A 15,875-nucleotide genomic window follows, 5' to 3' on the forward strand; every position below is an offset into this window, starting at 1 on the left:
CTGGAAATAAATCTTGACCTTTAAAGCCATCTTCTTGGTTGTTACTTCCAATTGTTTCAGCAATTCCATTGTGATCCAAAATACACTTTTAAGCTTATAGCATCCTTCACACCTACCCCAAACCAATGTCCCCACCACATTATGTATAAAATATATCCATACTTTTCAAACCTAGAATCTCCACATGATAACCCACTATTATTTTTCTCTATACACTGGACTCCATATGACTTAGGGTTGTTTATAATCTAAAAATCCGTTCTCCAAGTCTGAATATTTGCTCTCACTGGGAATAGAGAAATGTGTTTCTGTTTGTGTGTGCATCTGGGTTAACATCAATACCACTGTGCAATGTTCATGTTCCCGACAGTGACTATGGCTATGAGAGACATGGAGAGAGCCAGTGTGTCCCAGCTTTCTGGTACAATCCAGCATCCCCATCAAAGGACTGCAGCCTTGGTCAAAGCTACCTTAACAGCACCGGGTAAGTAACACAACTGAAGGAACTCCACTCGCCAGTTTTGTGTTCCTCTGAGCCATGATTAAAGGGAGCATCGCTAGGGAAGCATGATGGAACGTGGAGTTGGTTTATGTGGTTTCTGAGGAAGGCTGAGGAGTTCCTTTGCTGACAGTAGCTTTTGGGGAATGTCAGAAGAGAGTTCCGATTACCAGATTTCTATACCTTTTGCCATTTGTCAGAATGTAGCTATTGTTTTGATCAGGACTTTTCTCCTGGAAAGAGATGTCCCACCTTATTCCTTGGGCCTGAGGGAAATAAAGTAACATGAGGGGTGCACAGATAATGCAATGCTCTCTAATGATGGTTGAACTGAATGAAGCTCTCACAGACCAATGCTGAAACTTAGAATGAAAGTTTAAAAGCTTTATCCTAGGAAGTCCTAGAGTAAGAAAGTCAAGGCATACTTTCTGTAATTGTCAAATTATGTGTACGATTCTCTCATTGTTCCCTTGTTAGTTTCTCACTCAGATGCTTGGAAAGAAATTTCCTTGGAGATTTGTTGTTGTCCCCTTTCCTTGGCCAACTCCATGGCTTAGCAGAGGTTTAGAAAGGGACCAGTTGGTCTAAAGCTGCACTTTTCAAGCGTTAATGGCATTTGAATGACCTGGGGATCTTGTTCAAATGCACCTTCTGATTTGGGAGATTTAAGTGGCACTGAGGTTCTTTGTTTCTAAGAAATGTTCATGTGAGTTCCAGGATGCCCTTCAAGTAGCCGGGGACAAAGGTGCTCCGGACTCCAGCCTCACCTCTTTCAGTACACCGGCTGCCATGACACACAGGTTACCCCCCTCCATGCTTCTACCTTAGCTGGTTGTAAACAGTGGTGGGTACTCTCTACCCAACTGATATCTGGAGAGGAAAAATCGAAAAAACATGGTAGAAGAGATGTGTTGAGTAGACTGAGACACTCTGAAAAACAATTTTTTTATCCAAATGTTTAGTTCTTAGGGAACTATTCCTGAGGTCTGAGTTGGGATTTAAGCACTTTTAATGTTATTTTATTGTAGGTGTCTGGTTTAAGGATTTAAGCCATTCGAAATACAGATTCAGCAGCATGAACTTAAAGAGATGTGGTATCAGAAACCAAAGTGCTGTGAAGTTTGAGGAAGAGGAATATAATGGGCACAGGTGCTCAGCTAGGCCCCCCAATTTCCAACCAGAGCACACCTGGGGTGTGACTGGAAGATAATTGCATTAAGACAAATCATATGACCATGTAACATGTGTAGTTGGACCCAATTTTAAGTAATTTAAATCTAGTAAAATCCTAAATAGCCAACCAAATCAATCAAGGACATGAACTATTCATTTTATTCACAGCATTAACTCCAAACTGCCAGCTGGGCAGTTGAGGCTGAAAAAGGAGAGTACATTTCAGTTTGCATTAGGATATGTTACCCACCAAAATTTCTATCATAAGTAAAAGCTAAATATCTTAAGAATGACTAAAGGTTAACAATAAAGTATAAATTGATTATAAAAGATTGATTATATAGACTAAAACTGGTCAGAAGAACTATAATATAGGCCATATGAGTAATTTAATTTTTTCAGTAGCCACAGTGAAAAATAAAAATGTGAAATTAATTTTAATAAAGTACTTTATTTAACCCAATATACCATTGCATGTCATTTTAACATGTAACACTAACCACATTGTAAGTGTTCAATAGCCATAGGTAGAAAGTGGCTAGTTGTACTCAACAGCACACAGCTGGCAATTTAAGATAATGTACATTTACAAGAGGATATATTGTAAGTCCATCTCAGCCAATAACTACATACAACATTAGTCTAACATCTTCATGAGATTCCAAGAGAAATATCCTGTATAGAGGAGGGTCAGTATTATCCATAGCATTTGGTTTCTTCTGCTTTTAAGACCACCAGAGGAAGACAACGTGGATAGATTGGTTAATTATTCCTGATACACAGAGGGAAAGAAAAAATATGATAATAATGATGGTAGTGGTGGTGCATTTATTGTATCTGATTTAACCAGAATGTTGAATTTATGCAACCTTATAGATAGCAATATGCCTGGAGAGAGGTCTGTAATGCAGATCAGGGCTGTGGCCAAGCTCTTGGCTTGACATCACGTGCTGGGGTCAGTGTCAAGTACATTGACATGGCATCACTGGGCACAAACATGTCCTTGCCCTAGAAGGTTTTCTCATGCTCACTTCCTATCCAAGATAATTTCACCTCAGCTGGGTTGAATATGAGTTTCAAACTTATGCTTCTAATCTGTGGTTGTGGTAAGAAATGAAATATTAATAAAGGGAGAAAATATTCTGTAAAATATCCCCGTGGTCCAGAGTAAGGACTGTTAGTTATTAAGGTATAGAGTGATGTATTGGGGGTGGAGGAAAGACAGGAGAGGCTTTCTGATTAATCAGTTCGAAATCTCATCTCCTAGCTGCTTTCTGGTACAGAAAAAGCAGGGTTTGGCCTCGGGGTACTAGAAACAAGTCTCTCACTCACAGAGAAAAGCACCTGTTCTTCTTGCTCACATAGTCCAGTGGGTCCGCCTCCTCCTGTCTTATGTGCGAGTCAGACATTGATTTTTCTTGGCTGGTTTAGACACTGATCTGATCTGTGGCTCACCAGGTAGGATCAATAATGATGTTTAAAGAGCTACTCTTCCTGAGATGGAGGGATAGTGCTTCCTCAGCATTTGTTTAGCTTCCTAAATGGCTGTCTTCTTTGAGACTCCGTTTTTAGAAGCACTGTGCAAAATGTCTGCCTTGCTCTCTGGCACTCTTTCTAACAGACACACACAATACGAACCAGACAAATCACACCGCTGACAATTGTCAATACTCCCTAGGTACCGGCGGATTGTGTCCAACAACTGCACAGACGGGCTGAGAGAGAAGTACACTGCCAAGGCCCAGCTATGCCCTGGAAAAGCCCCTCGGGGCCTCCATGTGGTGACAACTGATGGACGCCTAGTGGCAGAGCAGGGGCACAATGCAACCTTCATCATCCTCATGGAGGAGGTGGGTGCAGTCTGGGATTTGGGGGTCAGAATTCACAAGCAGACCATTCTTTGTTCTCTAAGAGGGAAGGGAAAAAAAGTCAAGTATTCAGGTGTCTGCATGAGAGTCAGTGTTGAAAGCTGAGTTTTCTGGGAGAAGACAGAAGGAATGAGGGGGGCTTGAGCTGTTTAGAGACCTCCTTCCACTCATCCAGCAATGCAGACTCAGGCTGCGGTAGGGCCAGCTGTCTCTGGGCGGAGCAGATCGGGATGCATTCTTTGAGGCTCCCCCTTCGGCTCTACTCTGTTGAAAGAATGTTTATCACCATAAGACCATATACTGTAAACTTTGCCAGAAGAAGGAAATTCAAATTTTATCTGTTGCCTTTTGGAAATTCTTTTGCTTTATTCTAACTCTTACCACCCTGTAATTAAAAAGCGAGGCAAGGGTCTTCACAGTATGTGTGAGGGTGGGGGTGGATTATTGAAATCCTTTCAACTGATGTTATGAAGAATGTCTTATTAGTTGCTTTTCCATCAGCTAGTTGCTCCATCAGTTCATTTTCTAGTGTCTTCTGCAATCTGGGCAGTAAAGTAGACTGCATTCATTCATTCCGGGGTAGAAATAGCTCTGCTGGTTGCTTCTGCTCCCTAAATGAGCTGTTTCATCTCTTCCCAAACCAGGTCGGTTTTTAGGCACTCCTTGCTTTTTGGGGCAAGAAAGCTTGCCTGATTTACAAAACCCTCTAAATTTATATGCAAATTGCTCTGTGCTCTTGAGATCTTGGAAAGAGGCCAAAACAGGTCAGGAGGCTCGTCCCCCCCCCCCTTTTTTTCTTTTGTTCCTAATTGTAAATACTTCAGAAACCTTTAAAGGCAGGCTCACACCGGAGAGGATGGTGAAGGTTCCTTATCCTGAGCTGGAAGAGTCTTCAGCCTTCACCCACTAGGAACTTGGATTAAAAAACAAGCAAACAAAATTTTGAGGTTCAAAGGAGGTCATTATCTCATTTTCACTAGGGAGTTTCCCAGACAGCTATAGCAAACTTCTCTTGAGTGGATATGAAGAGTCACAATCTTATCCATTTGAATTGCCTCCAGTTCATTTCCACTTTAATTTATATTCATAAACTCAAAGGTAGTTGACATTGCATGTGGGGCAGGGGAGCACCTATCAATATTTTACTCACATCTAGGTTGCTGTAGGGGAACAGACAGAGAGCAAAACTATGATGGAGGCACATTCACGGGGCAGAAGGATTGGCTCATAATTCCAAAACAATGCATTTCTCTTTCATTGTGTTTAAACAGAGGTCCGATTCTTCTTTTGCATCTGGTATCTTTGCTTTGTGGTCAGTTCAGTTGCATTTACACAGGGTGTTGGTCCAATATGGGCAGAGGGGACAGCAAGGAAGGATGGGGTTTAACACTGGCCCTTAAGAAGCTGAACCTCAGCTTGGGGTGGTGAAAGTCATTCATCTGAACAATGGGTATCACGCTACCAAACAGCACCGGGGATTCTTTTGGCCTTTTAAAAGGCAGAGATATCTGTGAGCTGGGAGGGTCAGAACATTTTTTAGGGAAGGTGGGGCTTAGGCAGATATAGGGAAGTCCGAGATCAGTAGAGCACAGACATAACCTTAGATGCTTATGCAGTGTTTATCTGCAGAATGGGAATAATCATTTTATCCTCACAGAGTTATTTTGAAGGTGGTATTATTAGCATAATGCTTGGAACATAATAACAATAAAAAATGAGAAAAATTGTAATTATAGTATTGTAGTTAAGGACATTAGCATTGAAACTGGACTGGCAGAGTTCAAAACTTGGCTCTCTATCTATTAGCTGCAAGACTTTGGTCTAATTACTTCATTTTTGTCCCTATTTGCAAAATGGTGACAATTATACTTTCTGCATTATGGAGTTGTGGGGAAATTAAATGCTTGGAACTGAAAAGAAACTGTTTGCTGCTACTATTATTATTACTGTTGTTATCGTTGTGTCACAGCAGAGGAATGATTAAACCACATGTGATGAGGGCGCCAGGGAGGACCTTGCCTCCCCCTCTTCAGAGTTTCATGGTCTCTAGCTTATCCATTTTTGCCAGTGTCACACTGCCTCAGCATGCCTGGGCTTGGGTATACAGGGACAATAGGTCCATAATGCCCAGTGAGTATCGTCCGGGAGTCCATTGATTGTGTTGAGGGTGTTTCAGCCCCCTGGGAGTGACTTAAGGTTTTCAGTGGGCGATGGTAAAGGCACAGGTTGAAGCATTAGGTGGGGGGTCAGGCTGGACCACATGACTGGACCCAGGCCAACTGCTGTTCCCTCCTCAGGGTGATCTCCAAAGGACAAACATCCAGCTTGACTTTGGGGATGGGATTGCAGTGTCCTATGCGAACTTCAGCCCCATTGAGGATGGCATCAAGCACGTGTACAAGAGTGCAGGCATCTTCCAGGTGACGGCCTATGCTGAGAACAACTTGGGCTCGGACACGGCTGTCCTCTTCCTGCACGTGGTTTGTAAGTAGCATGAGACTCCCCCTTTCTTACTTTTCTCCCAGTGGACAACTCCCCCTGGGATTCAGAGCTGGGGTGGGGTTTGGCGTGACTTCTGCGCTAAAGGGTGGCCCAAGTCAAACCATCAAGACCTGTGCTCATTGATGTTTCTGTTTCCTAACACTGAGGGTAGATTATCTCACAAATTTGGATAACATACTACCAACCACCCCTCCTTTTCCGCTCCACCATGTTCTGATGGAAGCGCGCACCTGCAGACCCACGCTGAGGGAAAGGCCCTTCCCTTTGTTATCTATGTTGGAAGAGCCAAAGAACAATTAAAGAAACAGATGTTTAGATTTTTTAAAATGTAGAACTGAACACACAAAAGACCTTAATTCTTACATCTAACAGTACTGAAATTTCATTTCTGTTGCAAACAGTTTTAAGAACTCTCCAAAATGTTTTGGTGTCCTAGAATGTGATTTCGCTACTGCTGGCTCCTGCTTGGCACAAACCAACACAACAGCTGAAGTTCTGAATATTTTGTTTGTACTGGATGCATTTTGTGTATTTGCTATGCTGGGACTTGGCTCATATAAACTGAAACTTAAATATTATGATTTTAGAATGTTGGATCAAGGAAATATTGTGGGAGCTGGTCTTGGTTAATCTCTAATAGTGACATCCATGGGTCAAAAGACTTCTATGGTTCATATTTATATACCCCATGGTGTTCTTGGAGGAATGTGCTACATGTGTTAAAAATGCCACATTTTAAAAAAGCCTAAATGAATACAAGGAACACCTTTCCTATTAACAACTCAGTGATGATATAAACTTCAATATATAAATAACCCTCACTTGAGAGGTCCCTGGCACACAGTAAGCTAGCTAGTGTCTAAGCATTCTAATCACATTAATAGAAAAGGGACCGACAGTAACAAGGGAAGTACATGGGAAGAGACCTAGATAATATCTCAGTTATACTCTTAAAGAGGTCAGGCTATGTGGACATGAGATAAAGTGTTTCATCTTATATCTTCTGACCTTTAAATTTAAAGTGGCTTAATTCTAACTGGTACTTGCTTCACAGTGTTCTTGTAACAATGAAGAGGAAACACAAATGAAACATCCAATCATTCACTAATTCATTCAACAAATATTTATTGATTTCTTAATACGTAAAAGCACTCTGCTAGAACCTGGGGAGGAACCAATACGGATGTGGCCCTCCCCTTGCAGAGTTTATATTCTAGGGGACTATAGGGAGGTCCTGCTAGAAATGGGCCATCAATGGCCCAAATGGTGATGATGACACCACACCAGCGATAATCATTCTGTGTGAGAAACACCGAGTTAGAAAACCCGGATGGGTGGTGTGTAGGGTATTCATGAGCCCAGGGTTCAAAGCAGGAGAGATCTACATTTGAATTTTTATTATATCCTGTTGTTAAATGTCTAATATTGGTCAACTTCCTTAGTCTTTACAAATCTCTGATTCCTCATATTTAATATTTAGGTTATAGAGAGGCTTTAAGAACCAATTGGATTGTGTGTGTCTGTCAGGGATCCCCCAAATCACTCCCAGGTTTGCCAATTTCTTAGAAAGACTCACAGAACTCAGCCTATAGTTGTAGTCATGACTGTGATTTATTACAGTGAAAGGAGACAAATCAAGATCAACTTAGGGAGAAGGTTCACAGGGCAAAGTCGGGAGGAAACCAGGCACAAGTTTCCAAGAGTCCTCTCCCCATGGGGTCCTGCAGGGCATGCTTAGTTCCTCTAGTGATGAGTTGCAGTGACATGTGTAAAGGGCTGTCTACCAGAGAATCTCTCTGGAGACTTAGCGTCCATGATTTCTATTGGGTTCTGATCAAGTAGGCATCCTTTGCCAAGCATATCCCAAAGTCGAGACTCCCAGAGGAAAGCAGGTGTTCAGAATAAACCATTACTGTTGGCAAAACAGTTTAGTCAAAGTGAACTACTCATATTAGTTAACTGTTCGCTGAAAACACTCTCAAGGCCAAGTTCCCAGATGCTAGTCTAGGGCCACTGTTATGCGCAGATCTTTCAACGAATGGCAATTTCAGATCTTAACATTTTTCTGAAGTGTGTAAAATACAACCTAGTGCCCAGCTTGGCCCATGGTGAATGTTACCTGTGATAGTAACTAGAGTTGACTCTTGAACAACACAGATGTTAGGGTTGCTGCCCCACTATGGGGTCAAAAATCCATGTGTAAGTTTTGACTCTCCAAAATCTCAACTACTAATAGTTGATCAACTATTAATGTTGATCAACTACTTAATGTTGACCAGATGCCTTACTGATAATATGAACAATTAACACATATTTTGTATATTATAGGTATTATATAACATATTATTTTACAACAAAAAGTAATAAAAATGACAATATTATTAAAATCATGAGGGAGAAAATACATTTCCAGTATGTATATGTTTGTTAAAATATCCATGTACATGTACGAGTGGAACTGTACATTTAAGTCTTCAATCCATTTTGAGTTTATTTTTGTGTGAGCTGTAAGAAGGTAGTCTAGTTTCCTTTCCTTTTTTTTTGTACATGTTTAATTTTCCCAACACTGTTTATTAAATAGACTATCTTTATCCCACTATATGTACTTGCCTCCTTTGTCAAATATTAATTGACCATCAAGGCATGTGTTTATTTCCATATTCTATATTGTTTCATTGTTCTATATGTCTATTTTTATGCCAGTACCATGCTGTTTTGATTACTATGGCCTTGTAAAGGGAGGACCAAAAAAAAAAACAAAACAGAATTATCTTCTGAAGGCAGGCCCCTAAATACAGGCTTCCCCCACTAGGTGAGTGTTCTAGGAACCCATCTGTATCACTGTACCAGTTGACATCACTGTGAGAGGCTGTGTTCAGCTTCAGTAAATTTTTTTGAAGACTCTTTCAGCACATTTGTCCATTTCATGTTGGTGATTTATAAATGTGCCTGCCCACAACACACTGAGTGTTAAGCAGTTTTTGACCAAAACCAGCATGATCCCCATGCCCCACCCTCCCTATTCACCCAATCTCACCCTGAGCAACATTAAAAAAAAATTTCCTGGATGAAAAACATTCTAAAAGGGAAACATTTTTGTCAATATAGAAGTGGTGAAACCAAAAAAAAAAAAAATGGCAGAAACACTAAAAGGCATTAAAATCAACAAGTTCAAAAACTGTTTTGAGCAGTGGAAAAAAACATCTCTCTAAGTCTATCCATTGGAGAGTATGTTGAAGGTGACTGAAGATGAAACATGTAAGAATAAATGCACATTTTTGTATAAATAAATTATAAGGTTTTTGGGGGGGGTCCCCCCCATAGTTTGCTATCAGATAGTGTGATTCCTCCAATTCTGTTCTTCTTTGTCAAGATCGCTGTGGCTATTCAGTGTCTTTTTTTGTTCCCTATAAACTTTTGGAATATTTGCTTTAGTTCTGTGAAGTACACCATTGGTATATTAATAGGCATTACACTGAATCTATGACTGCTTTCAGTAGTATGGGAGTTTTAATGATGTTAAATCTTCAAGTTCATGAACATGGTATATGCCTTCACTTATGTGTATCCTCTTCAATTTCTTTTTTTCCAGACTCACAGATAAAGAAAACAGACTGACAGCTATCAAAGGGGGGGGGGGATTTGGGGGGGACTGAGTGAAAAAGGTGAAGGGATTAGCAAAGAAAAAAAACAGATAACAGTATGGTGATTACCAGAGGGAAAGGTGGGGGGGGGTAGAAGAGGGTAAAAGGGGGCATATATGGTGATAAAAGGAGACTTGACTTGGGGTGGTAAACACACAACACCAAATACAGATAATGTAGAATAAAATCACACACTGTGCCCTGGCTGGTGTGGCTCAGTAGATTGAGTGCTGGCCTGCAAACTAGAGTGTCACTGGTTCAATTCCCAGTCAGGGCACATGCCTGTGTTGCTGGCCAGATCCCCAGTAGGGGGCATGCAAGAGGCAACCACACATTGATGTTTCTCTTTCTCTCTTTCTCCCTCCCTTCTCCTCTCTCTAAAACTAAATAAATAAAATCTTTCAAAAAGAATTGTGCACATGAAACCTGTATCATTTCATTAACCAACATCACCCCAATAAATTCAATAAAAGAATATTTTAAATGGACACCCATAGTTCAAACTCATGTTGTTCAGGGTCAGCTGTATTAAGTACTTCCTATTAACTTTCTTCCTGACACTTCTGTGGCATTTAAACATGAAGACAAAGAAAAAAAGGTTATTATTATTTTTTTTATTTCAAGGACCTGCCCCTGTTCCTAATTGTGGTAAGAATAGTCCTTGTCTGCAGGGCACAAAGACTCTTGTGTCTTAGTGGTAAAAAACACAATACCAAGGAACAGGTTTAAACTGTGGGTCTTCTGCAGGGAGGAGGAAATGTTCCTTGAAACTTTTACTGTGCTCATAATTCCCTCTCAATCAATCATGACTGCATTTACCAGACAGTTATTAGAGTGCAAACTGCTCTTGGCCTCACCTTGGGCCATTAGCTAACAAAAGTAGTTGTTAGCTGCCCATAATAACTGTTCTCACACTGATTATTAGATTTTTATCAAAAAGAGCACTGTTTGACAGTGAAGGTGTTAGGTATTGGCCATGCTCGCTCCTGAGTCCCTTCAGCTCTCTTCTCTCTGATCCACAGTCTGTCTCTATCTAGGTGGAAGCTTGAAGCTTCTGTCTCAAGCTCTTTGTGCTAAACAGACACTACCTGTTGTTACTTGAGGTTATATTTACCCAAACATGCTCGTCCTGATGCTGGAATAAATGTGGCCAAATGTGATATGTCCCAGTTCATGGAAGCCCCATCCCTTTTGTGTTTCTATGAGTTTAGGGAGAAAGAGGTCTCCTTTTATCTTCATGGTCATCAAAATACCTGCCAATGTAAGCACTGGCCCATGAGTGACAGCAGGATGACAAGAATTTATAAGGCCACAGCCATAGTAGCCTCATTCCTAATTGTGGACGAGTCAAGGATTCCCGTGAGCTGGCCAGGGGAATGGGCTCCAGGCCATTTTCACTTGACAGCAGGAGCAATGACTGTGAGGGCGAAAGGGGAAGAGTGAGGGACCTGCGTCTGGGCCTGGAAAAAGACCGAGGTGATGTTGTAAGATGCAGCTCTCTCATGTCCCTGCTTGGACATGGGCTGGCCAGAGACTCCTTCCCACTCCTTCATTCTCTTCCCCACTGACCAATAAAGCACAAAACCACACACGGAGAGAGACACATTAGGCGAACTCCTAGAAATGAGTCAATAAAGCAATAAAGCAGCGTTTTCACACGCCTTGTGATATTTATTCTCGCCAACAATGAAACCACACAGAATTAATTGAAGACTTTCTTATTGACAATGATTAAGCCTCTGATGTGACAAGTTTCAAGTTCTTTGCTGGAGGAAATCTTGACATGCTGGAGTCAGGTCCAAGAGCTGTAGGCAGAAGGTATTTTCAGGGCATAGACACACAGATTCTTAAAGACCCGTTGACTGTTTGGTCTGGACAGTGGGGAGCAGAGCTGGCTGCTCTTATCACCCAACATCAATTCATGTCCAAATACCTTCTCCCCTGATGTAAGTTTACTCACAACACAGAATAGGTCCGGTGGGATCCAGAATATTGCCCACTGTCCTTAGAGGGAATCCTACCCAAAGATACACAAGAGCAGTGATGCTCTGGTGGTCATGATGGTGGGCATAGGAATAGTACTGACACAAAATTAACTTTCTGGTACTCTTAACAGCCACACAGTACTTTCACATGTTCTTATTGCTATCAGGAAGGCAGAGCAAGTTTGCCCCTTATTTTTAGGACAAGGTAACAGTCTATATAAGGTCAAGGCCCTATAAGATAGAGGAAATGATCAATAGTTAATTTGAACCAGAGCAGAAATGAGAAGTACCCATTCGTTTTCATGTCATTTCTTCAGTTTAAACCGGGTTGTCTCCAAAATGATCCAAGATGCAAATAGCAAAGGCTGGGTGGCCTGAAAACTGTCCTACCCGTGGGAAATACTGAAGACCCCCAGACTAGAGAGATGTCCTGAAGACCCCCAGTTGTGACTTTTAGTCACTTTCACTAACCAGAGTATAGCAGTGGAAACCAGGGGAATGTGCAGTTAGTGTGAAGGGGTAATTAGAACATTTTGATTGGATTTGATTAAGTAGGAAAAACAGGAAGGGAAAGGAGGGGGAAAGAAGAAAGTATAGAGCCAAAATTAAGGAAGGAAGAAAGTCAAGAAGGAAGGAAGAATGGGTGAGGGGAAAAGGAAAGAGGAAGGGACAGAGGTGGAGGAGAAAATCCCAAAGACGGTTAAATAATAACATATCTACCCCACACGTACAACACAGATATTAACATTTTCCCTTAGCATTTTCCTCTCTCATTTTATTTTGGAAATTAATTTAATTAAAATCCTCATGTATTATGCACAGAATGTGTTCCTGTATGTTCTCTTACCTTAGAACCTGGTATTGCTTATCTCGGTTTTCTGAGGGGAAAAAAAAAGGAAATGTTTGGTCAACTGTTTGCAAACAGCTTTTTTATTATTTGGAAGCCTGGCGTTTGTTTCTCCTTCAGTTTAAGGAAATGGGGTTTTCCTTTTTTGTAAAACAGCTTGCCTGCTTCTGAATGACACTGAGTGCTGCCAACCATAGGCCCAGTGACAGTGGTTGGAGAGGGTGGGACGCATTCACAGTCAAGGACAATGGCAGAGCCCCCATGCAGCGCATTGACCCTGAACCACTAAACAGGCTAATCCTCAGAAAGGAAAGCGAGTGCCGTTTTTCCTCCTGTTTATTGGCTCATTGTTAGTAAAACTAGCCTTGTCCTTGGACTGGAGTTTCATAAGCATTTGTGATTTGATTTATCGGGTGTTATTTATTTATTTATTTATTTATTTATTTATTTATTTATTGTTGTTCGATTACACTTGTGCCTGTTTTCTCCCCTGCTCTGCCCACAGCCCTTCTCCCACATTCCCTCTCCCCCACCCCACTGACTTTGTCCGTGGGTCCTTTATCCATGTTCCTTGACTTGACCCTTTCCCTTCTTTCCCCCATTATCCTCCTCCTTTTTCCTTCCCTCTAGTTACTATCAGTTTATTCAGATATATAGGTAAATTAAGTTCGAATGTCACTCAGAAAAAAAATCTGAAGCCTGATTTGATTTCCTTAATACAGGTGGTATTTCATTTGAAGAACACACACATACATTGGTACACGTACCTCTGAACATACATGAGTTTGTTATCCTTGTTTTCTTATAGATGATGGTAATAATGGTTAAGATTAAGAACCTGGAAGTGTGATAGTTTATTCTAGGAATTTAAACACTGCCATTGTTTTCCTTGCTCCTTTAGGTCCCGTGGAGCATGTTCATCTCCGAGTTCCATTTGTCGCCATAAGAAATAAGGAGATCAACATCAGTGCGGTGGTGTGGCCCAGTCAGCTGGGGACTCTGACCTACTTCTGGTGGTTCGGCAACAGCACGAAGGTTCGGCCCTTTCTGCCTGGTGTCTGGTTAGATCTGTACTGAACGTTCCTGGGCTCCAGGTTCTGTGTTAACATTGGGATGCTGGGGGATGTAGGCAAAAGTATGTACTTAATGAAGATATGAATCCACATAACTGAATACAACATAACTCCCTAGTTCATTATTATTATTATAGGGAAAGTTCAAATAACCCTAAGGAAGTAAGATTACTTTGAGAAACTGTACTAATTTGGTTGTTCTTTCTCCTATGATCAATATTTCTAAAACTTCTTTGCTCCATCTGTTTTAATCCTGGACTTTCACTAGCTATATAGTATCAAGGAAATCACTTAGCATTTCTGAGATTAAGTAACCCCATTTACAAAATATGAATTAGATATTTAAATGTAAGGCTATGAGGAGCAAGTGGGACAGTGCGTGTAAAGAATCTTTATCAAGACCTACCGGTGTTCTCTGAAGGCCAGGGTTCTTAGACATGGTACTAATGTTGCCAGGTCACACCAAAAGGTGCTATAGGGGCCAGACTCTGCACCTTTCAGATGCTCCCTGCTCTCGGCCACTCATGGGGAGGGCACTTGTGTCAAAAATAACCACACTTGTATAACAGAATCTGGGGCAGTTGGACTGAGGGTTTATCAATCTAGTGGCTTAATGTTCTTCTCTGTTCATGTTACAGTCTTTGCATTTTCCTTGGCCATTTTTGATGTGATTGGTATTGCTTACCTTCAGTCTCTAGCTTTATTTTTTTTAATAATTTAAGAAAGCTATCATATGATACTTGGAAACGCTGACTATCTTAAAGGGGTAACTCATTTAATTGCTGGTGCAGTAATTCTTTTGAGACATGAATGGAGCAATGGTTTTGTTTGCTTATTTCAAGATGACAGGAGAAACTTCAGCCCCTGCATGAAAGGAGTCAGAGAGACACAGGTCAGAGTCCCGCACTGCCACGTGCTGGCCACGTGAGCTTGGTCAAGATATTTGACTTCAAAATTAACTCACTCAACTGCACACTGGAAAGAATAATATCTATGTCATCTTGGTGGTCATGCAAACTAAGTAAGGGCATGTGTATCTCCCTGGTACACACTGGGTACTCACTAAATGGATTCTTTGCATTTTGTCCTAAAAAGTGGAAGTTAGGATGGATTGACAAAAAAATAGAACTAGATTCATGGACCAAGAGCCCTTTTTCTCTTTGCATTATCCATGCTGTATACTTTCAGATCTATTTCCTAGAGGAGGCTACTGATGTGCATTTCTGGGATTATTACCAGGCAATGGTTATGGGGTTAATTAATAAGATCCCCACTTAATACATTAAAGAAGTAGAGCTCCCTGTTTGAGATGAGCACCCCAGGGTGAAACAGCTGGTTAACTGTAGAGTCTGACCTAAAATGCTGGTCTCCAAGCTCCTCCTACAAGGTTCTGCCCTCTCCTTTAGCCCCAGGACGCTTTAGCTGCATCAGTCTGCCTCACAGAGGTTACAGACCCTCAGATCTTCCTTCAAAATTCAACAGACATGCATGGAGAAGGGAAAAAAAATCATTTGTGGAAAGTAAGTGAGGAGAAGAAATTTAAGTTCATTTCTCTTCTGACGAAGTGAGGCTTTGGCCGCTAGTCAGGGAATTCTTTTTTTTTTTTACTGAGAGACTAGTGTGTGTAATGCGGGCAGTTCTTGGTCATCAACACAAGGGTTTACTCAGCAGCCTGCAAGGAACCTTCGACGTGACATTTTTCCACAGCACCATGTTTTTCTTCAAGTGCTGCTTCTAAGAACTGAAAAATGAGACAGTGTCTGATAAATATTTGATAAATAACCAGAAAAGTGGATAAAGGGATGGAGAGTCCAAATTCAATTTCTCTAACGATTATCTGTGTTAGCGTGAACAAATCACCTGATGTGAGGCTCAGTGTTCATTTCTCTAAAGTGAGAATACTAATGTGTGATCCATGAACATCGAGCTATAAAGTGTTTATCTATCTATCTCATCTGTCTTATGCCATGTTATGAGAGGGGCATTTTTAAATAACAGAAGGGCATTAAAGCTTTTAAAATTTATGATGACATGAGGTGTTCCTTTGGTTAGTAATTATCCATCTCTAAACATGAGCATGAAGTGTTGCCCAAATACCAAGATTTGCAAGGTCTTACCAGTTGATTTTTGTTCCCAAAGAAGCAAGAGAATGATAATGCATGAGAGGTATTAGAAAAGAAGGGTTTTGAAATAGGACAATAGTGGATTGGAGTCCAGACTCAGATTCTTTTTGGCTCTATGTCTTCAGTTAAATATTATCTTTTCTCTGTGCCCTGGTTTTGTT

The 15,875-nt window shown here is 41.0% G+C and overlaps 1 protein-coding gene across 1 annotated transcript in view; it reads left to right on the forward strand.

Moving 5' to 3' along the window:
• The window catches only part of SORCS3 (sortilin related VPS10 domain containing receptor 3), a 559,312-nt gene that overhangs the window by 521,898 nt on the left and 21,539 nt on the right, over positions 1 to 15,875 (forward strand). The window contains exons 17-20 of the mRNA XM_037159520.2: positions 371 to 484; positions 3,351 to 3,522; positions 5,838 to 6,024; positions 13,420 to 13,553. Coding sequence (XP_037015415.2) covers positions 371 to 484; positions 3,351 to 3,522; positions 5,838 to 6,024; positions 13,420 to 13,553 — 607 coding nt within the window. The remainder of the gene's footprint in view (positions 1 to 370; positions 485 to 3,350; positions 3,523 to 5,837; positions 6,025 to 13,419; positions 13,554 to 15,875) is intronic.

The sequence above is a fragment of the Artibeus jamaicensis genome, unplaced genomic scaffold, assembly GCF_021234435.1.
Source record: "Artibeus jamaicensis isolate MK-2021 breed Jamaican fruit bat unplaced genomic scaffold, CSHL_Jam_final contig_490, whole genome shotgun sequence".
NCBI lineage: Eukaryota > Metazoa > Chordata > Mammalia > Chiroptera > Phyllostomidae > Artibeus > Artibeus jamaicensis.